The 25,615-nt window shown below is 43.4% G+C and overlaps 1 protein-coding gene and 1 non-coding gene across 3 annotated transcripts in view; both read left to right on the top strand.

The window, feature by feature from the left end:
* The window catches only part of TRIM37 (tripartite motif containing 37), a 99,433-nt gene that overhangs the window by 26,116 nt on the left and 47,702 nt on the right, over window positions 1–25,615 (top strand). Inside the window, exons 10-17 of one of the 2 annotated variants that reach the window (XM_066264069.1) lie at window positions 1,142–1,192; window positions 2,284–2,365; window positions 8,814–8,890; window positions 14,246–14,425; window positions 17,649–17,763; window positions 20,189–20,404; window positions 22,876–23,012; window positions 24,015–24,100. In XM_066264069.1, the coding sequence (XP_066120166.1) occupies window positions 1,142–1,192; window positions 2,284–2,365; window positions 8,814–8,890; window positions 14,246–14,425; window positions 17,649–17,763; window positions 20,189–20,404; window positions 22,876–23,012; window positions 24,015–24,100 (944 nt within the window). The remainder of the gene's footprint in view (window positions 1–1,141; window positions 1,193–2,283; window positions 2,366–8,813; window positions 8,891–14,245; window positions 14,426–17,648; window positions 17,764–20,188; window positions 20,405–22,875; window positions 23,013–24,014; window positions 24,101–25,615) is intronic. The other variant, XM_066264070.1, reaches the window with a different exon arrangement.
* Window positions 15,211–15,374, top strand: LOC136327629 (U1 spliceosomal RNA). The gene has a single exon (XR_010729809.1). It is a non-coding gene; the product is annotated as a U1 spliceosomal RNA (small nuclear RNA).

Below are 25,615 nucleotides of genomic sequence, written 5' to 3'. Positions count from 1 at the left end.
TAGGGTTCTGCCCTTATAATCTCATTTAACCCTAAATACCTCCCTAAAGGTCTTATTTTCAAATATAATCACATTGGAGGTATGACTTAAACATGCGGATTTAGGGGGACACAGTTCAGTCCATAACATTGGGTACAGCTAGGTATTTGTAGTTTTTTATTTTTAACTCTCCTTAGTTTATTTCTGTGTGCCCTGACCAGGAATTAAACCTGGGACTTCCTCACACCAGGCTGATGCTCTACTGCTGAGCCAACCGGCCAGGGCCACAGTTTTTATCTTTTTTGATAAATTTATAGTTTTATATATTAAATGTATAACAGTGTGTTACAACACTATGTGTGACAGTGTCTTGATCATACATATTTTAGTGACTGACTTCTGTGGCATTCTAATGACGATGCTACAGACATTCACCTGATATAGGGTCTTTAGCAGTCAAGTGGACTGTCCTTATGCCCCTCCTGTGACTGTCGATTAGTTCTGTCTGGAGAAGACTGTGACTCTGCAGTCGCCTGAGGGGAGCTTGCCTGGCCCAGAAGCTGTTCCTGCGTGGGCTGTCCTGTGCTTGCCCTTTGTGATCTGTTCTCCTATAGAATTGTATAGGTTACCCTATAGAATTGTATAGGATTATTTGCTAGTACGTATATACTCTGCAAGTTTTTAGTGTCTGTCAGTATTCCTCATAATTTGTTCTGAAGGAGGAAGTTTGAGGATTTATTGTCTTTTCCTTTTGCTGTTTTCTTTTTGCTTCTTAAACCTGTTTATATTGGTTCCATGTTTCAAGTTTCCAGTCTAAGCACTAATTTCTTCCTTTTTCTATTTCATGAGTACTATTTAAATGCCTTTTATACTTATTTTAATACTTAATTATATATTGCCTTTAAAAAAAAAAAGATATTTAGTGAATGAAGTGTTTGTTGAGTCCCCAATTTCATTGCACACTTTTGATGTCTTTTCATGGTTTTATGAATTTATTTGATTTAATGTTATTTTTAATAAGGGTTTACAAATATTTCTGAGGGACTTAGTTTAATAAAGTTTTTAAGCTATTACTGAGGGACTTAGCTTTGTTTTTTTAACTAAATGAAATTTTAAACTTACATAAGCTAAGTAATATTATTTTGCCTTTGTTTTTTTTTAGTGAATTAGTACCGTCTTATGATTCAGCTACTTTTGTTTTAGAGAATTTCAGGTAAGAGTTTTTGACAACCTTGGATTTTTGTGTGTAAACATAACATAAGGAAGGTGTTATTCCAGGGTAGGATGTAGACCTGATGAATTAGGACACCTGGTGTTGTCATAGAAGAAACAAATTCCCTGTTAGAAACATAGTGGTCATTTATTTGGATTTTATTATTTCTTTCAGGACAGGTTGCTCTTCTAGTCTGGGAAAAGGAACCATATTTTAAAGAAGAGGGTCACTTTGGCTTTTGTTAAGGTGGGACGAGTGGGATGATAAAAATAGATGAGCCCCTTCCCTGTCCTCAGAAATGAGAGGGACAGGAACAAGTCCATTAGGCACCAATTTATCTCAGATGAGAGTCAGCAATTGTGATAAGAGGCCGTTATAAGGAATTTGTAACCTTTGTAACTTACATAGTTATTTTTTTAGCCATTGTTTTTTCTCCAAGATTAGAAGCAAAGATCTTAAAACAAAAAGGTTCTAAGGGACTTGTCTTCAAAGGCCACATACCAAGATTATAAGGTCTTGGAGAGGAAAACTCCAGGAGGTGGTAATCATCAAAATAAGGCCAAACTGAGAATTTTCACTGCTCCATATTTAATTTATATGGGTTATTAAATTATAGGATAATTTTGTGGCTGAAATATAAACTTTTTGCAGATTTCCCCACACACATTAAAACTTAGCACTCTTGGTTTTTTTTCATTGTAAAAAAGGTAATTCCACTACAGGGATATGAGGAAGAGAAACACATTTTTTTTTTTCCTCTAACGCTGAAAGACTGTTGAAGTGGTAATTAACTTCAGGATTCTTAGTTATTTTTTCCTTTTTTCCTAAATGTCACAGATCTGAGGGTATTTTTAACCTGAAACTAAAAAAGATAACTGCCAAATATTTCAGTATTATTAAATTTTCTTTTATTTTTGGATGTAAGTCTATATAAATTTACCCAGTGTGAACCTGAGTTATTTAGTCACCTTCGTTTACTTTGTCCAGGGCTTAAACTAAGTAACATCAATAAAGCAGCTGGCTTTGGTTTTCCCTGTGCTGTTTGAGAAGAGTTTTGATCTTGGGATCTGGTTGGTTTTCTTTTATTGTAGCACTTTGCGCCAGAGAGCTGATCCCGTTTACAGTCCACCTCTTCAAGTTTCAGGACTTTGTTGGAGGTTAAAAGTTTACCCAGTAAGTTTTTCATATTTTTAATAATTTTTAAACCCTAAATATTTCAGGGTTCTATAGTGTACTGGTTCGCTTTTTTAGTTGAGTAAGAAATTAAAGTAATGACAATTTTAATATTTCTTTTTTTTTTTAATTTTTTTTTATTATTCATTTTAGAGAGGAGAGGGAGAGACAGAGGGAGAGAGAGAGGAGAGACAGAGAGAGAGAAGGGGGGGGAGGAGCTGGAAGCATCAACTCCCATATGTGCCTTGACCAGGCAAGCCCAGGGTTTCGAACCGGCGACCTCAGCATTTCCAGGTCGACGCTTTATCCACTGCGCCACCACAGGTCAGGCCAATTTTAATATTTCTTTATAAGTACTATTATTCTGTGGAGAAATGAATTAAATATGAATAATATTGTTGCCAATGGAAATAGGGTTCTTCCACGGAGTCATGAGAGAAGCATTTCAGGGCCCCACAAATAGGAGGATGAGGTGTAGTAGAATTCATTGGAGCAAAAACTAAGGACTGCCCCCAGGTGCCTAATGTCTTAACCGCAAGGCGTAGCTCCACTTTGCTGTGGAAGAAGTCTGGTCCAGTTGAATCTGAGTGCCCACCAGTAGGGTCAGGGTCCAGAACTGTAATGGCATCACCCTGGGCTCTGGTAGTCCAGTATTAGTCTCTGTACCTCGCTGCATTCAGGCTGCTGCACCCATGCTTGTACTTGGAGCCACATGGCTGCTACAGAGAGAGAACCTCTGAAGAAACAAACATGTGTTACTCAGGGAGCCTTTATTAAAATTACGCCTTGAAGGCCCTGGCCGGTTGGCTCAGTGGTAAAGCGTCGGCCTGGCGTGCAGGAGTCCTGGGTTCGATTCCCGGCCAGGGCACACGGGAGAAGCGCCCATCTGCTTCTCCACCCCTCCCCCTCTCCTTCCTCTCTCTCTCTTCCCCTCCCGCAGCGAGGCTCCATTGGAGCAAGGGATGGCCCGGGCGCTGGGGATGGCTCCTTGGCTTCTGCTCCAGGCGCTGGAGTGACTCTGGTCGCAACAGAGCGATGCCCGGGATGGGCAGAGCATCGCCCCCTGGTGAGCGTGCCGGGTGGATTCCGGTCAGGTTGCATGTGCGAGTCTATCTGACTGCCTCCCTGTTTCCAGCTTCAGAAAGGTACCAAAAGGGAAATAAAATTAAAAAAATATATATGCCTTGATTGGCCCTGGCCGATTGGCTCAGTGGTAGAGCATTGGCCTGGTGTGTGGATGTCCCAGGCTCGATTCCTGGTCAGGGCACAGTGAAGAAGTGCCCATCTGCTTCTTTACCCCTCCTCCTCTCGCTTCTCTCTTTTTCTCTTTCTCTCTTCCCCTCCTGCAGCCATGGCTTGATTGGAGCAAGTCAGCCCTGGCATTGAAAATGGCTCCTCGGCCTCTGCCTCAGGCGTGAAGAAAAGCTAGGTTGAAGCAATAGACCAATGGCCCCAGATGGGTAGAGCATTGCTTCCTAGTGGTTTGCTGGGTGGATCCTGGTCGGGGTGCATGTGGGAATCTGTTTCTCTGCCTCCCCTCCTCTCACTGAATTAAAAAAAAAAAAAGCCTTGATTATTTTACCTGGGTTTAGGAGAAAGGCTATCTTTCAAACTAAAAAATTTCTTCCCAATCTGTCCCCTATCCAATCTGTAACTTTTCACAGGCTAGGTTTTACCCCTTTATGTCACCATTTTGGCTCTTAACTGTGCATGCTCCCCAAATTTTTCTGCCTCGTCTTGGCTTCTACTGCTCATGTGCCTAGCAAAGGAATTCCCTCCCCTACCTCCCTCCATAATCCTGCTGGTGCCCATTCTGCCCCCTGAGATTAAATCCCTTTGGTGGGGGATACAGCGGTCCCTGGGGAGCCTGCAAATGCTGTAACTTCTAGTGAATCAGGCTTCATGTCCAATCCCATTTGCTCCCTTCCTTAACTAACTAGCTACCTGAGATTACACTATGAACTCTGATGAATTGTTGGAAACTCATTTCTTGTTTGTAGGCATAAGACATATATGAAGTTCTTATTTAAATCTTTTTAAAAACAAAAAAGTACAGAACATGTGTATGCTAATTGCATACTCATTGTGTATTTCAGTATGTACTTTTGATCTGTATTTTCTGCAGATTGGCAGCCGGACCCAGTGGCACGATGAGATGCATAGTCTCATGGCAAGAATATAAGCAGTAGTGTGTTTTTTTTTTGGTTTTTTTCTTTGTATTTTTCTGAAGCTGGAAACGGGGAGAGATAGTCAGACAGACTCCCGCATGCGCCCGACCAGGATCCACCCGGCACGCCCACCAGGGGGCGACGCTCTGCCCACCAGGAGGCGATGCTCTGCCCATCCGAGGCATCGCTCTGTTGCGACCAGAGCCACTCTAGCACCTGGGGCAGAGGCCAAGGAGCCATCCCCAGCGCCCGGGCCATCTTTGCTCCAATGGAGCCTCACTGCGGGAGGGGAAGAGAGAGACAGAGAGGAAGGAGAGGGGGAGGGGTGGAGAAGCAGATGGGTGCTTCTCCTGTGTGCCCTGGCCGGGAATCGAACCCGGGACTTCTGCACGCCAGGCCGACGCTCTACCACTGAGCCAACCGGCCAGGGCCGATTACTTAGGTTTTTAAAAACATTCTGAACTTGGTTCTGGCCGGTTGGTTCAGTGGATAGAGCATCGGCCCAGTGTGCAGAAGTCCTGTGTTCGATCCCTGGTAAGGATATGACTATCTTCTTTTCTTCCCCTCTCTCTCCCCCCGCCCCCTCTTCTGCTCTCACAGCCAGTGACTCGATTGATTTGAGTGTAGGCTCCAGGAGCTGAGGATAGCTCGGTCAGACCCAGATAGGCGTTGCCTGGTGGATCCTGGTCAGGGCACATGCAGTAGTCTGTCTCTCCATCTTTCTTCATCTCACTTAATAAATAAATAAATAAATAAAACATTATGAACTCGTGAATTTATTCATATTTAATCTCTTGAAGTTGGCTTCTTTGTCACTTTGTTGTGGCCCTAATATTCCCTAGTAGTAACCCTAGTAGTTAGGTATCTTTTTTTTTTTATGACAAGATACTCTAGGCTTATCTTGTACATTTTAATTATTTGTTTAATTAATTAATTATTTTTAGTGAGAGAGACAGGCAGGGAGAGAGATAAGAAGCATCAACTGGTGGATGCATCACTTTGGTTTTTCATTGATTGCTTCTCATATATGCCTTGACTGGAAGGGGGGTCTCCAGCTGAGCCAGTGACCTTTGGCCTCAAGCCAGAGGCCATGGAGTCATGTCTGTGATCCCACGCTCAAGCCCTCAACCCCATGTCAAACAAGTGAGCCTGCGCTTAAGCCGGTGACCTTGGGATGTCAGACCTGGGACTGCAGTATCCCAGGTTGACCCTCTGTTCACTGTGCCACCACCTGTCAGGCAATTTTGTACATTTTTTACTCTGTATCTGGAATTGGCTGTTTTATCCAAATAACCCTGATTTCTGTTATAGGGGAAACTATTTTAAGACCTAACTAGGTGCTAGGGGTGTTCATTTCTCTAGGTTGGTCAATGTTTCTAGGCCTCCTTAGTGAACAGAGCTAGTATGTGGATGTTTCTGGGGAGGGGTAACCAGTATTTATCTTAAAAATTATTTAGTAGACTATTTTTAATAGCAGTTTATGTTAACAGCAAAATCCAGTTGAAAATACAGAATGTCCCAAACCCCCCTTGAGCCCACACACGTAAATAGCCTTTCCCACTGTCAACATGTCCTGCATCAGAGAGCTGCATTTGTCGCAGTTGATGAATTTACTACATTGACATATTATTGTCACCCAAAGTTCATTTTACATTAGAGTTCATTCTTTGTGTTGTACATTTTATAGGTTTTTTAGTTTGTTTTTAAGCCAAACACAATACTTTTAGAAAAACTGGGTAGGAATGTGTAACCCTTCAAAAAAGTCACCTGGGGGTGCACACACAGTGCAGTGTGCAGATGATGTATTATAGAATTGTACACCTGAAACCTGTATAAATTTATTAACCGATGTCATCCCAATAAATGCAATTAAAAATTTTAAAACAAAATGTCATCTGAACAAAGTATTGGAGAAATACAGAGTGGAATAATTATCTTTGCAAAATTTTGTAATAGAAATTTAAACAATTTCTCAATCTATACACAATCTTAAATGAAATCCTAACATATAAAACATAGAAATAGGCCTGACCTCTGGTGGCGCATTGGATAAAACGATGACCTGGAAAGCTTTGGTTGTTGGTTTGAAACCCTGGGCTTGACTGGTCAAGGCATATATGGGAGTTGATGCTTCCTGCTCTTCCCCCTTTCGCTTTCTCTTTCTCTCTCTCCCCAAAATGAAAAAAACCCCAAAACAAAACATAGAAATGACAGTTACTTTCAACCTCCAGTGTTATCTTTTTCTTCTTTACTCATTTTTGGTATTAAATATTTTCTTGTTTTAGTCCTAGCAGAATTCTTTTTTTTTAAGTGAGAGGAGGGGAGATACAGAGACAGACTCCCACATGTACCCTAATTGGGATCCACTAGGTGACACCTGTCTGGGGCTGATGCTTGCAACTGAGCTATTATAAGTGTCTGAGGTAAAGGCTTAATGGAGCCATCCTCAGCACCTGGGGCTGTCACCCTTGAAGCAGTTGAACCATGGCTGTGGGAGAGAGAGGGAGAGAGAGAGAAGAAAGGAGGAGAAGAGGGGAAGAAGATGGTCATCTCTCCTGTGTGCCCTGACTGGGAATTGAACACGGGACTTCCACATAGCAGCTTGATGCTCTACCACTGAATCAACTGGCCAGGAATTAAGAATTTAATTGAAATTAAGAATTTTTAAAAAACATTTTTCTTGCCTGAGTGCAGGTAGTGGATAGAGCAGGGGTCCCCAAACTATGGCCCACGGGCCGCCCTGAGGCCACTTATCCGGCCCCCACCGCACTTCCGGAAGGGAAACCTCTTTCTTTGGTGGTCAGTGAGAGGAGCATAGTTCCCATTGAAATACTGGTCAGTTTGTTGATTTAAATTTACTTGTTCTTTATTTTAAATATTGTAGATATTGTATTTGTTCCTGTTTTGTTTTTTTACTTTAAAATAAGATATGTGTAGTGTGCATAGGGATTTGTTCATAGTTTTTTTTATAGTCCGGCCCTCCAATGGTCTGAGGGACAGTGAACTGGCCCCCTGTGTAAAAAGTTTGGGGACCCCTGGGATAGAGCATCAGACTGGGATGCAGAGGACCCAGATTCGAATCCCTGAGGTTGCTAGCTTGAGTGTGAGCTCACCAGCTTGAGCTCAGAATTGCTGACTTGAGCGTGGGATCATAGACATGACCCTATGGTCGCTGACTTGAAGTCTAAAGTCTCTGGCTTGAGCTCAGGTCGCTGGCTTGAGCAAGGGGTCACTTGCTCTGCTGTAGCGCTCCCCCCCCATCAAGGCACATATGAGAAAGCAATCAATAAACAACTAAGGTATTGCAACGAAGAACAAAAAATTGATGCTTCTCATCTCTCTCTGCCTTCCTGTCTGTCTGTCTCTCTCTCTCACCAAAACAAACAAAAAAAATTACTTTTTTTCTTCAGGGTTTTTATTTTTCTTGACTAATTTTTTTTCTTTTTTTCTTTATTTTCTGAAGCTGGAAATGGGGAGAGACAGTCAGACAGACTCCCGCATGCGCCCGACCGGGATCCACCCGGCACGCCCACCAGGGGCGACGCTCTGCCCATGAGGGGGTGATGCTCTGCCCCTCTGGGGCGTCGCTCTGCCACAACCAGAGCCACTCTAGCGCCTGGGGCATAGGCCAAGGAGCCATCCCCAGCACTCGGGCCATCTTTGCTCCAATGGAGCCTCGGCTGCGGGAGGGGAAGAGAGAGACAGAGAGGAAGGGGGGGGGGAGGAAGCAAATGGGCACTTCTCCTATGTACCCTGGCCAGGAATCGAACCCAGGTCCCCCACACGCCAGGCCGACGCTCTACCACTGAGCCAACCGGCCAGGGCCTCTTGACTAATTTTTTAAAAGTTCTGTTTATGTTGCTTGACCTGTGGTGGCACAGTGGATAAAGCGTTGACCTGGAATGTTGAGGTGGTCATTCGAAAGCCCGGGCTTGCCTGAACCATGCGCATACGAGGAGGAGCCATGAGTTGATGCTTCCCACTCTTCCCCCCTGCCGTTCTCTCTCTCCTTTCTCTAAGTTCAATAAATCTGTAAAATTTTGTTTATGTTAAAACTTAATTCTTTTCTTAGTTATTGATATTTTCATGTGTTTTTCTTAATGTGCGTAAGTTTTAAATTGTTACAGGCTCAAAACTTTTGGTCTTTTTAATATTTCTCTTCTTTTAAGCTTAGAAGTACTTCCCAATCCAAATATCGGATATTAGTCTGTATTTTTTATTTAATTGTGGCTTAATTTAAACTGATCTGCATTTATAGTTCTATAACTCTTCTTTTTAAGGATGGAAATGGAGTTGTCCGTGGCTACTACTTATCTGTGTTTCTGGAGCTCTCTGCCGGCTTGTCGGAAACTTCCAAGTAAGATGTGATTCAGTAACAAATTTCAGTGTTGTTTACATACATACCTCTTCTCAGTTCTTATACTGTGTATATTTGTGAAGGTATATACTAGTATGGAACCCCTGGAATAGTATAGTGGCATAGACAGGCAGTTCTCAAATTGTATGGCCTCAGGACTTCTTATATTCTTAAAATTTATTGGGAACCATAAGGAATTTTTCTTTATGGAGGGTTTTATCAGCATTTTCTGAATTAGAAGTTAAAACTGAGAAATTTTTTTTGTTTTATTAACTTTAAAATAATAACCTATTCTATATTATAACATAAACAACATTTTCTTGAAAAATAACTTTTTTTTTTTTGACAGTGAGAGAGTCAGAGAGAGGGACAGATAGGGACAAACAGGAAGGGAGAGAGATGAGAAGCATCAATTGTTCATTGTGGCTCCTTAGTTGTTTATTGATTACTTTCTCATATGTGCCCTGGCCAAGGGGCTACAGCAGAGTGAGTGACCCTTTGCCTCATGCCAGTGACCTTAGGCTTCAAGCCATCGACCCCTGGGCTCAAGCCAGTGATCCCACACTCAGGCCAGTGATCCCACACTCAAGCCCATAACCCTGTGCTCAAGCTGGTGAGCCTGTGCTCAAGCCAGCGACCTCGGGTTTTGTTTTTTTTTTTTTTTTTGTATTTTTCTGAAGCTAGAAACGGGGAGAGACAGTCAGACAGACTCCCGCATGCGCCCGACCGGGATCCACCCAGCACGCCCACCGGGGGCGCCGCTCTGCCCACCAGGGGGCGATGCTCTGCCCCTCCGGGGCATCGCTCTGCGCGACCAGAGCCACTCTAGCGCCTGGGGCAGAGGCCAAGGAGCCATCCCCAGCGCCCGGGCCATCTTTGCTCCAATGGAGCCTTGGCTGTGGGAGGGGAAGAGAGAGAGAGAGAGAGAGAGAGAGAGAGGAAGGAGGGGGGGTGGGGGGTGGAGAAGCAGATGGGCGCTTCTCCTATGTGCCCTGGCTGGGAATCGAACCCGGGTCCCCCGCACGCCAGGCCGACACTCTACCGTTGAGCCAACCGGCCAGGGCCGACAAATGGATTCTTACATTTGCTTCTATATTTAATTTGTGTGGAACAAGTTGTTTAGGTTGAAGTCTGTATATAAAATGTAGCCTCACAGATTTTGAATATCATGCAGTTGGAAAGTTGTTATTTTGTTGTTGTTGAGAGAGAGACGACAAGGAAGAGAGATGAGAAGCATCAACTTGTACTGAAATGTCATTCAGTTATAGAATTAAGAGTTTAACAGTGAGATAGTGTAACTGTCAAATGTGGAATAAAAACTTAAATTGTGTCATTATCTAGATTTTAATATCACCTGGGACCCTGCAGAAGTACTTTTATAATTTTATTATACTTAATTTTCTCTGTATGATAGGTGTGTGTTAGCATACACGTGTGTGTAGGCTTTTAGAAGAAATCTGCACCTGAGTGACATCCTGGAAGTGACTTACTGGCACCTACTGAGTGACTTGTTTTAGAGAAGGGAACTGAGTCACTTAAGGATAGAGTAGAAGTTTTCGGGAGAGTTATTTTTTTTTTTTTAAATATTTATTTTTATTTATTTATTCATTTTAGACAGGAGAGGGAGAGACAGAGAGAGAGGAGAGACAGAGAGAGAGAAGGGGGGAGGAGCTGGAAGCATCAACTCCCATATGTGCCTTGACCAGGCAAGCCCAGGGTTTCAAACCGGCAACCTCAGCATTTCCAGGTCGATGCCTTATCCACTGCGCCACCACAGGTCAGGCCGGGAGAGTTATTTTAATGAGACTAAAATTTTTAAGTTTACAGTTACTACATTTATTTAGACTTTTCAGTTTGATAGAAAGAATTTAAGCCTGACCTGTGGTGGCGCAGTGGGATAAAGCGTCGACCTGGAACACTGAGGTTGCCGGTTCGAAACCTTGGGCTTGCCCGGTCAAGGCACATATGGGAGTTGATGCTTCCTGCTCCTCCCTCCCCTTCTCTCTCTCTCTCTCCTCTCTCTCTAAAAATTAATAAATAAAATAAAAAAAAAAAAAAAAAAGAATTTAAATTGGAATATTCAAATTTAAGGTTTGAATTGATTGGGATTGAGGTAATATGTGAATAATTTAACATGGCTTAATTACCATATTTATTAGGAATGTGGGCCTATATTTGTCATGGTTTTAAAAAACTAATGCAGATAAAAGAATGATTTTTTTTCAAACGTTGTATGACGTCTTATACAAAAGAACTAATTCTTCAAAAATGTTTTGTTTTGATTTTAAACATCTGTCTTGATCCTGGATGTATTGGACTGTTATGTGTTATGTATTATGTATTAATATCTGTCTCCCAGATTTTTCAATATTCTTGATTGTTTCTCTATGAGTTTTGGGTTTTTGCTTCTCATTTTTAAAATAGTAAAAAGTTTATTTTTGACCCTGATTGGTTGGTTCAGTGGCAGAGCCTCAGCTTGGCGTGTGGAAGTCCCAGGTTCAACTCCCAGTCAGGGCACATAGGAGAAGGGACCATCTGCTTCTTAACTCCTCCCCCTCTTGCCTCTCTCTCTCTCACTCTCTCTGTCTATCTCCCTCTTCCCCTCCTCCTCCTCCTCCTGTAGCCATGGCTTGATTGGAGCAAGTTAGCCCCGGGCACTGAGGATGGCTCCTTGGCCTCTGCCTCAGGCACTAAAAATAGCTCAACTGTGAGCATGGACCAGAATGGGCAGAGCATTTGACTCAGACAGGGTTTGCCAGGTATCCCAGTCAGGGCTCATGCGGGAGTCTGTCTCTCTGTATCCCCTCCTCTCACTTGGAAAGGAAGAAAAAAGAAAAGAGAAAATTATGTTTTGTTTTTTTTTAGACTAACTTTTTATTTATTTTTATTTTAAAAAAATTTTTTTTGTATTTTTCTGAAGCTGGAAACTGGGAGAGACAGACAGACTCCTGCATGCGCCCAACCGGGATCCACCCGGCACACTCTGCCTACCAGGGGGCGATGCTCTGCCCCTCCGGGGCGTAGCTCTGTTGCGACCAGAGCCACTCTAGCGCCTGGGGCAGAGGCCAAGGAGCCATCCCCAGTGCCCGGGCCATCTTTGCTCCAATGGAGCCTCGCTGCGGGAGGGGAAGAGAGAGACAGAGAGGAAGGAGAGGGGGAGGGGTGGAGAAGCAGATGGGTGCTTCTCCTGTGTGCCCTGGCTGGGAATCGAACCCGGGACTTCTGCATGCCAGGCCGACGCTCTACCACTGAGCCAACTGGCCAGGGCCAGAGAAAATTATGTTTTATAGTTGTCCTAGTGAGTATGTATGGTATCTCATTGTGGTTTTATTTTGAATTTCCTCAGTCACCAAAGGAGTTGAACGTATTTTCATGTGCTTTAGTATAAAGTCTTTGTATATGACTTCTTTGGAGAAATGTCTTTTCAAGTTCATTGCCCATTTTTAAATTGGGTTGCTTGTCTTTTTGTTGTTAAATTGTTATAAGAATTCTATATATTTTTTGTATCCTGAATTCTTATCAGATAAATGATTTAACAATAGTTTCTTTTATCTTTGTCTTCACTTTCTTGATAATATCCTTTGATGCACAGAAATTTTTAATTTTTATGAAGTCCAAGTTATCTGTTTTTTCTTTTGTTGCTTATACTTCTAGAGTTAATCTACAAATCCACTGCCACATTTGAATTCACAAAGACTTATACCCATGATTTCTTCTAAGAGGTATAGGTTTAGCTCTTATGTTTAGGTTGTCGATCCATTTTGATTTAATTTTTGTATATGAAGTTAGATAGGGTTCCAACTTTATTCTTTTGCATATGGCTGTCCAATTTTCTCAGCAACATTTGTTGAAGAGACTTTTCTTTTCCTTTTGAAAGATGTTGGCACCTTTGTCAAAAATCAGTTGTGCATCAGTATTTGGGTTTATTTCTGGACATAGAATGGTATACAGAGCTGGTCTCATGACTTTCATAAAATCTAGATAGACAAAGTACCATAGCTTTTGTATTGGTTAGTTCTTTGTTTCATCAATCTAGATAATGTACTATGAGAGATACTAGTACAAAAATTATTTTACAACACTTAAAGAAATACTTACACATGATATTTACAGGAAAAGTTGTAAATTTTTCTTTTGCCTTTGGCAGCAGGAATAACAGATTGAGCTATTGTGTTTTTTATTTTAAAAATTTACCTCCACCTTGCTGTATACCTGAAATGAATAAAAAATAATATTGAAATGTACACTGTAATTGAAAAATAAAATACACAAAGTTTACATTCACCAAAAAAAGAAACTTTATGGTTACTATAGAGGTAAGACTATCTAAACCTGTAGAGAATTATTTTCATGAAAATTTATTTGAGCCAAACTAATAAATGCTGGGGAGCAAGATTTTAAATTCCCCAAGAACAGGTTTGCAGCTTCTTTTATGCATTTAAAATTAAGGAGAGAGTCATAAGATTGGAGACAGCAAGGAGGGGAGTGGATTAAAGAGTAGTTAAGATTGTGTGCTCTCTTGAGGCTTAATAACTTCTTTGAGGGTTACTACTTCTAGATGTGTTAATTTGGGTGCATAAGAGCAATGGACAAGGCTGGCTTAAACCCTTTCTAAAGAAGTTGCACACCTGGAGCTGGACCACCCACCATGACCTGCCCACTTAGGAATTCATGATCAGATTGCCCTGTGAGGAACTTTCCACACAACCCATTTTTCTGTTCACATTAATGTTGAGTGTTCCTTCTGATTATTTTTATTTCTTCACTTTTTCTTTCTTTTTGTAATAATAGTGCTTTCTTAGTAAAAATGAGTTTGAAGACTTGCATGTTTTGTATTCTGTAAGATAGGGAAATCTGAAAATATTGGCTTTCCCCACGTATACTTATTTTCTGTTAGAAAAGTTTATAGGCCTCAATGGAAAAATGTGGTAGAGTTTTTCAAAATTTATGATTTATTTTAAAATTTCATGGTGATATACTTCAAAGGAAATGGCAGATTTTTTACTTGTGAGGAAATATAATGAATATGTGAAAAAATATGTATGGCTTTGCAAAAACAAACAAAAATAACTTTGAAGTACTATTTTATACAGATTTATTTACTGAGGTGATGTTTTCTACCTGCTATATTGGTAAACATCATGGGGAGGAAAGAGGGACCCAGTGCCAGTCTGTTGTGGTTACCCATTCACAATGCTGATGTCTTTATAAATAATACAGTCCTTCTGAAAGAAATGTGATTGTGTATATTGGTTAAGTTTCTTCTAAGGTCATTATGCAATGACCTTAATGTTCTGATGAGTCTTTTTTATTCTGGCTTATTACCTATAGTAATCTTCTGTTTTTCAATTTTAGATATGAGTATCGTGTAGAAATGGTTCACCAGTCCTGCAATGATCCTACGAAAAATATCATTCGAGAGTTTGCATCTGACTTTGAAGTTGGAGAATGCTGGGGTTATAATAGGTTTTTCCGTTTGGACTTACTTGCAAATGAAGGGTACTTGAATCGACAAAATGATACAGTGATTTTAAGGTAATAGGAAACATTTGATATAGTGGCTATTATCTTGAGGGAATAAATTCACTAGAACTTTGTTTTAAAATCTATTTGTTTAGCGAAGATGAATATTGAAATTCACATTAACTATAACCTTACTATGTTCTTACCCATTTATTTCCATGAGTCCTGTGTAGTCAGTGAATAGAATAATTTAAGTTAGTCAGAAATGTGTTTGACATCTAGTTAGTAATGCCATAAATTTAGTAGGGTGCCATTTATCTGTTGAACTTGCAGCCTCACTTAGCAAATCAGAAAATAGAGGTTTGTGCTTATTTTTTCATTTCACATAGTGCCCTGACCAGGACTTGAACCTAGGACCTTAGAGGTTGAGCCAGTGCCCTTGGGGTTGAGTTGGCGACCCCGGATTGAACTGATGACCTCAGTGCTCCAGGCCCATGCTGTATCTACTGCACCACTCTCTAGGGCTAATTTTTCGTATTTAAAAAAGTTATTCAGTCTTGGCCGGTTGGCTCAGTGGATGGAGCATTGGCTGCATGTGTGAACATCCTGGGTTCGATTCCTGGTAGGGCACACATGAGAAGTGACCCACTACTTCTCTTCCCTTGCCTTTTCCCATTCTTTCTCTCTTCCCCTCTCACAGCCAGTGGCTCGATTGGTTTGAGTGTTGGCCTCAGGCACTGTGGATAGCTTGGTTGATTTAAATATTGGCCATAGACGGGGTTTGCTGAGTGGATCCTGGTCAGGGAGCATGCGGGAGTCTGCTGTCTCCCCTCTCACTTAAAAAACAAACAGAAAATATACTTACCTGGCAGGGGAGATACCATGATCACGAAGGTGGTTTCCCCAGGGTGAGGCTCACTCATTGCACTCCGAGTGTGCTGACCCCTGCGATTTCCCCAAATGTGGGAAACTCGACTGCATAATTTGTGGTAGTGGGGGACTGCGTTCGCGCTCTCCCCTGAAAACAAACAAACAAACAAACAAAAAACTAATACATATTAAAGCAAAAAAAAGCAGTTTTGGGTAGTTGACCTTTTTTTTTTTTTTTTTTACAGAGACAGAGAGAGGGATAGATAGGGACGGACAGATAGGAACGGAGAGAGTTGAGACGCATCAATCATCAGTTTTTCGTTGTGACACCTTAGTTGTTCATTGATTGCTTTCTCCTATGTGCCTTGACCGTGGGCCTTCAGCAGACCGAGGAACGTCTTGCTCGAGCCAACAATCTTGGGTCCAAGCTGGTGAGCTTTGCTCAAACCAGATGAGCCCACACTCAAGCTGGCGACCTCGGGGTCTCGAACCTGGGTCCTTTGCATTCCAGTCTGACGCACTATCCACTGTGCCACCGCCTGGTCAGGCGGGTAGTTGAACTTTTAAGTGATTCTTTTATTGAGGAGCAAGAAATCTAGGAATGTGAGATGGAACAAGGAGTGAGAAAGAGCAGTACCTAAAACAAACTGCCTGGCCCTGGCTGGTTGGCTCAGTGGTAGAGTGTCAGCCCAGTGTGTGGAAGTCCTGGGTTTGATTCCCAGTCAGGGCACACAGGAGAAACACCCATTTATTTTTCCATCCTTCCTCCTCTCCCTCTCCTTCCTCTCTCTCTCTTCCCCTTCTGCAGCCAAGGCTCCATTGGAGCAAAGTTGGCCTGGGTGCTGAGGATGGCTCCATGGCCTCTGTCTTAGGCGTTAGAATGGCTCTGACAGCAACGAAGCAACGTCCCAGAGGGGCTGAACATCGCCCCCTGGTGGGCATGCCAGGTGGATTCCGGTTCGGCGCAAGCAAGAGTCTGTCTGTTGCCCCCCACTTCTCACTTTGGAAAAATACAAAAACAAAAAAACAAACAAAAAACAAACTGCCTGTTTTGCTAGGGTCTGACCTAGTTGAGAAAGGGGAAGGAAAGAGCTTCCTCCTTCCTGCTTAGTATGGTCCTGCTCTTCGTAACTCATGATTAACATCGTATTTCAGTTACATTATTTTAATAAATATGCTTCAGTAGATAACTATGACATGTAATGTTATTTCTTATTTTAAAAAACTTTTCTGTTGATTTGAGAGAGAGAGAGGAAGGGGGGAATGAAGAGAGAGTGAGAGAAGCATCAACTCATTACGTATTCTGTTTAGTTGTGTACTCCATTGCTTCTTGTACATGCTCTGATGGGACCAAACCTGTGACCTTGGTGCACCAGGGCTACACTTGATCCACTTGGCCACCCAGCCAGTTCTTTAGAAAACTGTTTACTGACCAGGTGGTGGCACAGTGGATAGACCGTTCAACTGGGATGTGGAGGACCCAGGTTCGAGGCCCCGAGGTCGCTAGCTTGAGCGCGGGCTCATCTGGTTTGAGCAAAGCTCACCAGCTTGGACCCAAGGTCGCTGGCTTGAGCAAGACGTTACTCGGTCTGCTGAAGGCCCACGGTCAAGGCACATATGAGAAAGCAATCAATGAACAACTAAGGTGTCACAGCGAAAAACTGATGATTGATGCTTTTCTTTTTTTTTTTTTCTTTTTTTTTTTTTTCTGAAGCTGGAAACGGGGAGAGACAGTCAGACAGACTCCCGCATGCGCCCGACTGGGATCCACCCGGCACGCCCACCAGGGGCGACGCTCTGCCCACCAGGGGGCTATGCTCTGCCCCTCCGGGGCGTCATTCTGTCGCGACCAGAACCACTCTAGCGCCTGAGGCAGAGGCCAAGGAGCCATCCCCAGCGCCCGGGACATCTTTGCTCCAATGGAGCCTTGGCTGCGGGAGGGGAAGAGAGAGACAGAGAGGAAGGAGGGGGGGGTGGAGAAGCAAATGGGTGCTTCTCCTGTGTGCCCTGGCCAGGAATCGAACCCGGGTCCCCCGCATGCCAGGCCGACGCTCTACCGCTGAGCCAACCAGCCAGGGCCTGATTGATGCTTTTCATCTCTCTCCGTTCCTGTCTGTCCCTATCTATTCCTCTCTCTAACTCTGTCTCTGTAAAAAAAAATAATAATAATAATAAAATAAAATAAAAAAAGCTGCTGTTTAAGTTTAGGTAACTGACTTACAGATGACTTTTTAGAACCTGATTTTATTATAATTTGTGAACTACGTGGATAAATGGCGAATATGAGGAGCTCTGAGTTCATGTTGAATTTTGGCCTTACAGTGTAATGAAACTTAAAATTTTAGAAATTATGGATACTGGTTTAGGCTTGGTTGATAATACTTTACTGTTCGGGTTATTTTTCACGTGCAGCTATTCTTTTAAGGTTTCAGGTTCGTTCACCAACTTTCTTTCAAAAATGCCGGGACCAGCACTGGTATATTACTCAGTTGGAAGCTGCACAGACTAGCTATATTCAACAAATAAATAACCTTAAAGAGGTAAGCAAAAAAGTTTATATTTGGGTTTAGTGTTTCATTTTGTCTTATTGACCATTAACATTTTTTGATTACCGTATTTCCCCATGTCTAAGACGATCCCATGTATAAGACACACCTTAATTTTGGCACCCGAAATTTGAAAAAAAAGTATTGCATAAAGTTATTGAACTCAAGTTTTTTTTAAATTTTTTATTTATTCATTTTAGAAAGGAGAGGGAGAGACAGAGAGAAAGAGAACGAGAGAGAGGAGAGACAGAGAGAAGGGGGAGGAGCTGGAAGCATCAACTCCCATATATGCCTTGACCAGGCAAAACTCAAGTTTTATTCATCATAAAATTCATATAACTCCTCATTGTAAAAACACCCATCCATTAGCTTGTCCTCATCTGTGTCTGATGACGAATCACTGTCTTCAACAATGAGAACAAAAACAAGCACAAAAAAGCGGGAAATGCAAGGGAAAAAATTACAACCACTGTGTAAGGTGTACTCAGTTTTTAGACCCCAAATTGGGGGGGGGGGGTGCGTCTTATACATGATGGAATATGGTAGATTTTTGATAATTACTATTTGTAATTTTGTAGAAAAGTTCAATTATATTCTCCATTCTTACCACCTTTGAACCTCTAATTTTTTTTTGTGATGAGGTACAGATAGAGACAGAGAGGAAGGGAGAGAGAGATGAGAAGCATCAGTTCTTTGTTGTGGCTTTTTAGTTGTTCATTGATTGCTTTCTCATATGTGCCTTGACCGGGGGGGGGGGGGGGGGGGGGGACAACAGCAGACTAAGTAATCCCTTGCTCTAGCCAGTGACCTTGGGCTCAACCTAATGAGCCTTGCTCCAAGCAGATGAGCCCACGCTCAAGCTGGAGACCTCCGGGTTTTGAACCTGGGTCCTCCGCGTCCCAGTCCAACACTCTATCCACTGGGCCACCGCCTGGTCAGGCTGAACCTCTAATTCTTTATTGTTCAGTAGCCACTAGCCATATGTAGCTCTGTAAACTTAAACAAATTCAGCCTGTCCAGGCGGCACAGTGGATAGAGCCTCAGACTGGGATGTGGAGGACCCAGGTTCAAGACCCCGAAGTCGCCAGCTTGAGCCTGAGCTCATCTGGTTTGTGCAAAGCTCACCAGCTTGAGCCGAAGGTCACTGGCTCGAGAAAGGGGTCACTTGGTCTGCTGTAGCCCCCTAGGTCCAGGCACATATGAGAAATCAATCAATGAACAACTAAGGAACTGCAACGAAGAATTGATGTTTCTCATCTTTCTCTCTACCTGTCTGTCTGTCCCTATCTGTCCCTTTCTCTGATTCTCTCTGTCTCTCCCACAAAAACAAAAGAAGAACAAGCAAAAAGACCAAATTCAGTTCAGTAGTTGCACTGGCCGCGTTTTAAGTGCTTGTATTGGGCACTGCAGACATAGATATTTGCATCGTCGTATAATATTTTTCTATAGTGCTGCTCTAGTTTAAGGTTGTCTGTTTGGTCTTCTCTCAGTGACTTCTGTATTTCTCTTCCCCACGGTTTCTTGAATTTAGATGATTCAGAGTTGCCCCCTCTTGAATCCTCACTATTGTTGAATTGAGCACTAGCACGAATTGGTTAATTTTTATTTTACAGTGGTAAACTAAATTACATAAGGAATGTTTCTTTTTTGTCCGTGGAAACTGGGATAGATGCAGGAGAAGGTTTGAGTAGTTCATAGATGAGGGAGGAAAATAAGAATAAATACATACTCTCAGAGGTTTTTATGTTAACTGTATCACTTAAAACTTCCTGTATTTACTGTAGTTTGCTAACTGTATGTGTAGCTTAGGCTGGATAGGAGAAGGATGAGAATAAATGGGGCAGTTTTTCTTTTTTTTTTTTCATTTTTCTGAAGCTGGAAACAGGGAGAGACAGTCAGACAGACTCCCGCATGCGCCCGACCGGGATCCACCCGGCACGCCCACCAGGGGCGGTGCTCTGCCCCCCAGGGGGCGATGCTCTGCCCATCCTGGGCGTCGCCATATTGCAACCAGAGCCACTCTAGCGCCTGAGGCAGAGGCTACAGAGCCATGCCCAGCGCCCGGGCCATCTTTGCTCCAGTGGAGCCTTGGCTGCGGGAGGGGAAGAGAGAGACAGAGAGGAAAGCGCGGCGGAGGGGTGGAGAAGCAAATGGGCGCTTCTCCTGTGTGCCCTGGCCGGGAATCGAACCCGGGTCCTCCGCACGCTAGGCCGACGCTCTACCGCTGAGCCAACCGGCCAGGGCCGCAGTTTTTCTTTGTTACAGATGTTTGATAAGCATAGGGCAGTGGGTGGTGAGAGACGGTACAAGCAATGGCTTTAGGAACACGTTGGTATATTGTTTATTTAAAATATTTTTGTTCTACCACAGAAACACTGCCTGTGACTCATGTTTATTTGTGCTTTTTCTGTCTTAAAAGAGGCTTGCCATTGAGTTATCTCGAACTCAGAAGTCAAGAGATTTGTCACCAGCAGCTAATCATCTTAGCCCCGAGAATGATGACACTCCCGAGACCCGATCTAAGAAGTCTGGTTCCTGTGCTGACACGCTTCTCCAGGACAGTCCTGGTTCAGCTACTGTCAGAGAGGTCAAAGACGATGAAGATGAGGAGAAGATTCAGAATGAGGATTATCATGTAATAATTAGACCAGTTCTAGATTTATTTTGTGTTTGATAAGAGAACACGATCGTGGTTTTCAGCATATGATATAGGGGAATTAGTGTGCCAAAAGTCTTGTCCACTTATTTTCACTTTTATTGTATGCCTTTGTTTGTTTGTTTGTTTTGTATTTTTCTGAAGTTGGAAATGGGGAGGCAGTCAGACAGACTCCTGCATGCGCCCGACCGGGATCCACCTGGAATGCCCACCAGGGGGCGATGCTCTGCCCATCTGGGACGTTGCTCTGTTGCAACCAGAGGCATTCTAGCGCCTGGGGCAGAGGCTAAGGACCCATCCTCAGCACCCGGGCCAACTTTGCTCCAATGGAGCCTTGGCTGTGGGAGGGGAAGAGAGAGAGAGGAAGGAGAGGAGGAGGGGTGGAGAAGCAGATGGGCGCTTCTCCTGTGTGCCCTGGCTGGGAATCGAACCCGGGACTCCTGCATGCCAGGCTGACGTTCTTACCACTGAGCCAACCAGCCAGGGCTATTGTATGCCTTTCTATAGATGAGTCAGCAGTGGCTGATTGAAGTGATTTTTGGTTTGTTTTTTTTTACAGAGAGAGAGAGTCAGAGAGAGGGATAGATAGGGACAGACAGACAGGAATGGAGAGAGATGAGAAGCATCAATCATCAGTTTTTTGTTGCTACACCTTAGTTGCTCATTGATTGCTTTCTCCTATGTGCCTTGATCATGGTCCTTCAGCAGACTAACCTCTTGCTCAAGGCAGTGACCTTGGGTCCAAGCTTTGCTCAAATCAGATGAGCCCGTGTGCAAGCTGGCGACCTTGGAGTCTCGAACCTGGGTCCTCCGCATCCCAGTCTGATGTTCTATGCACTGCGCCACCACCTGATCAGGCTGAATTGAAGTGTTTTAAGGTTTTAAAATTAATTTATTGTACTGACCCTGGCTGGTTGGCTCCGTGGTAGAGTGTCAGCCTGGTGTGTGGAAGTCCTGGGTTTAATTCCCACTCAAGACACACAGGAGAAGCGCCCATCTGCTTTTCCACCCCTCCCCCTCTCCTTCCTCTCCACCTCTCTCTTCCTCTCCACCTCTCTCTTCCTCTCCTGTAGCCAAGGCTCCATTGGAGCAAAGTTGGCCTGGGCACTGAGGATGGCTCCATGGCCTCCCCCCTCAGGCGCTAGAATGGCTCTGATTGCAACAGAGCAATGCCCCAGATGAGCAGAACATCGCCCCCTGGTGGGCATGCCGGGTGGATACTGGTCAGGTGCATGCAGGAGTCTGTCTGACTGCCTCCCCGCTTCTAACTTCAGGGAAAAAAAAAAAATTAATTTATTGTAGAAAGTTACATTCTACGAAACAAACTGTGGTGGACATTCTAGAAACTATATAGGTTGTGAATTTTAAAAATGTGTTTTATTTCCATTCATTGAAACTACATTATATGCAATGATCATTCTATCATTGCATATGTAGATAGAATGATCTAGGGCTTTTGGGAGATAGCGCAGTTCTGTCTCAGCTAAACACCATTAGGATGAGAATTTAAGAAGGAGGTGTTTTTGTTGAAGGTGAGACGGATGCAGAGGGAAGCTTTCTGAGACCATGTGTACATTAAACTGAAGGCGCCATCCCGGAGACAGACTGATGATAAGTTTAAGACACAAAACAAAGGATTTAAAAAGATTAATAGGGTTTGGAAGAAGCAGTCAGGTTAACCTTATGCTAGGATGAGGTAAAGGAAGGGTAGGTGGGGTTTACTGGTAGGGCGGCTGAAATTGGGGGTTTTAATTTTATTTATTTATTATAGAGACAGAGTGAGTCAGAGAGAGGGATAGACAGGGACAGAGAGAGATGAGAAGCATCAATCATTAGTTTTTCATTGAGCATTGCAACACCTTAGTTGTTCATTGATTGCTTTCTCACATGTGCCTTGACCACGGGCCTTCAGCAGACCGAGTAACCCCTTGCTGGACCCAGCGACTTTGGTTTCAAGCTGGCAGGCTTTTGCTCAAACCAGATGAGCCCGCGCTCAAGCTGGCGACCTCGGAGTCTTGAACCTGGGTCCTCTGCATCCCAGTCCGATGCTCTATCCACTGCGCCACCGCCTGGTCAGGCAGGGGTTTTATATTTAATAGTCAGTATGTTTTTCTGGGAAGATAGGTGACAGGTTTTACAATGGCCCTGCGGATCGTAGAGATGAGGCATGATCCGAGGAATGATAATCTGAAATGTTTGTACGTGTGGAGCCTTACTGGAAGCTGATGCGGGCTCTGTGAAGCATTTCCAGCTACACTGAGGGCCCAGCTGAAGTGAGCAGCAATGAATTACTAGTGGTTCTAGGTAATGTGGTTGTGTGCTTTTGTCCGCTGCACCCAGCAGCCTAGGCACAGGAGCAGAGAATTCTGATGATTCCATTGTTGTTTGGTACCTGGTCCGTACTGAATCGTTCTTTGAGATGAAACTCTTGTTTTTTTGCCTTGTTCTAGCACGAGCTTTCAGATGGGGACCTGGATCTGGATCTTGTTGGGGAAGATGAAGTAAATCACCTCGATGGCAGCAGTTCCTCTGCCAGTTCCACAGCGACAAGTAACACAGAGGAAAATGACATTGATGAAGAAACTATGTGAGTGTTGTACGTTAATTACCATTGTGAAGCATCTAAGTGATAATAGTAGAAGCATATTAACTAGGCCTAAAAGTGGGATATTTACCTTTTTTTCCCTTTTTTTGAAAGAGAGAGGGGAAGAGAGAGATGAGAACCATCGATTCTTTTTTTTTTTTCCCTGAAGCTGGAAACGGGGAGAGACAGTCAGACAGACTCCCGCATGCGCCCGACCAGGATCCACTCGGCACGCCCACCAGGGGCGACGCTCTGCCGCGACCAGAGCTACTCTAGCGCCTGGGGCAGAGGCCAAGGAGCCATCCCCAGCGCCTGGGCCATCTTTGCTCCAACGGAGCCTTGGCTGCGGGAGGGGAAGAGAGAGACAGAGAGGAAGGAGGGGGGGGGTGGAGAAGCAAATGGGCGCTTCTCCTATGTGCCCTGGCCGGGAATCGAACCCGGGTCCCCCGCATGCCAGGCCGACGCTCTACCGCTGAGCCAACCGGCCAGGGCCACCATCGATTCTTTGTTGCAACACCTTAGTTGTTCATTGATTACTTTCTCATATGTGCCTTGACCGGGGGGCTACAGCCAAGCCAGTGACCCCTTGCTGAAATGAGTGATTTTGGACTTCAAGCCAGCGACCTTTGGGCTCAAGCCAGTTACCACGGGATCATATCTATCCCACGCTCAAGCCAGTGACTCTGTGCTCAAGCTTATGAGCTTGCGCTCAAGCCTGCGACCTTGGGGTTTCAAGACTGGGTCCTCAGCATCCCAGGCTGACACTCTATCCACTGTGCCACATCCTAGTCAGGATATTTTAGTATTTTTTTAAAGGTAGTTTGACTATTAGTACTACCTATACATGTTATAATGACAAAAGTATTTTTCTTCATTTTTGTATATAGAAGTATCCTATCTTCACAGGAGAAGGCTGTGTATTGTAGTTATAAAATGCATTGAGGTGTGACAGATAATGTTGATTTTCCTTACTCTATGGGAATAATGAACTCTGTATATTTTTAGGTCTGGAGAAAATGATGTGGAATACAACAACATGGAATTGGAGGAGGGAGAAATTGTAGTAGATAGAGCCACTGCAGGACCTCCAGGTACAGAGGCCAAACCCCATGGGCCATTCTTTTCTGTTCTTTTTTGATCGTATTATATTTTAATATGTGGCAGCCACTGCTCTGTATGACTCGTGGTGTTGGAGGTCCTATATTTTGTGTATGGACTTTAGAGTCCATTACTAGTGTATTTTTTAAATTTATTTATTTTTAGCCAGAGAGGAAGGGATACAGAGAGACAGGAACATAGATCTGTTCTGCATGTGCCCTGACTGGGGATCGAACCAGCAACCTCTGTGCTTCAGGCCGATGCTCTAACCAACTGAGCTATCCAGCCAGGGCACTAATATATTTGAAACAATACTAATACCTAGCATTTGTTACCAGGCACTGTGCAAAAACACTTTGTGTACCTTACTTACGTATAAGACTCTGTGAGATGCTAGGCCACTGTCTCCAAAGTAGCCTCCCGCTGGGTTCCTTCTATCCCTTGTTGCTCCCTTCATTCTGTTTCCTACAGCATGAAGACAGATGAAATTTTGTCCTTCACATTCATATCTGATCATGCCACTTCTTTACTTAAAGTCCAAACTCGTGACCCTGGTACACAAAGCCCTGTGCGTGCCGGCTCTGTTAAGTTCTCAGGTTCCCCTCGCTCACACGCCAGTGTCATCGTCCAGCCCACCACGTATCCCGTGGCACCTCTCACAGCCTCGCGTCCCACACGTGTTCCTTTTACCTTCTCCTTGTCTTAGCTTTTATCTCATCTCTTCCTAGAAGCCCTCCCGAGACTGCTTGCCCTGGGTGTCTTTTCCGCTCTCAGATTAATCTTTCAGAACCTGTAGGACCCCTGTAAGCTATTTAACTGCTTATTTAGTGCCTGCCCGTTTGCCTTTCACCTCGGACTCCATGAAGCCGAGACAGTGTGGGACGTAACGTTGCATACCCAGCACTTAGCAGTATAATAGAGATCATTTAATATTTTTCAGATCAATATTGAGTAAATGCACTTTATGATCAAGTCTTTAATATCAGTTTCAAGATTTTAAGTAATACCGAAAAATTCAGAGGCTGTCTTGGTGCAAAATAGAAGCTGAATATACTGCATCAAAGTTACTGAGTATTTTTTAGCTTTTTTATTTTGAAGTTAAATTCTGTGATTTCTTCTCTTAAACTGCGTTGTAGGGAAACTCCTGTGTATAACATTTTTAGACACTGAGTAAACTAGAAGTTATATTTTTCAATTATTCAGTCACCAGATATTTACCGAGCACTTAACTGGAACTGGGTACTCTTACTATCTGGAGTGACAGTATTAAATAAAAGTCCCTGTTCTCATGGACCTTATGTTCTATAATTCTGAACTTATAATTGACTCAAATATTTTTTGAGTACCTATTATAATTCAGACACTGAATTCTAGGTGCTGAGGATACAGCGAATCAGACAGTTAATTTTTATTCTGTGCTTTTGGGAGTTTTATATATTTGGTAGCTACTTGTTGAAATTCTTCCCTGTTTCAGGATTTCTGGACAATACAATGAAAAAGACTTAACC

This window comes from Saccopteryx bilineata, chromosome 2 (genome assembly GCF_036850765.1).
Source record: "Saccopteryx bilineata isolate mSacBil1 chromosome 2, mSacBil1_pri_phased_curated, whole genome shotgun sequence".
NCBI lineage: Eukaryota > Metazoa > Chordata > Mammalia > Chiroptera > Emballonuridae > Saccopteryx > Saccopteryx bilineata.
This window is presented reverse-complemented; position numbering and strand designations above follow the sequence as displayed.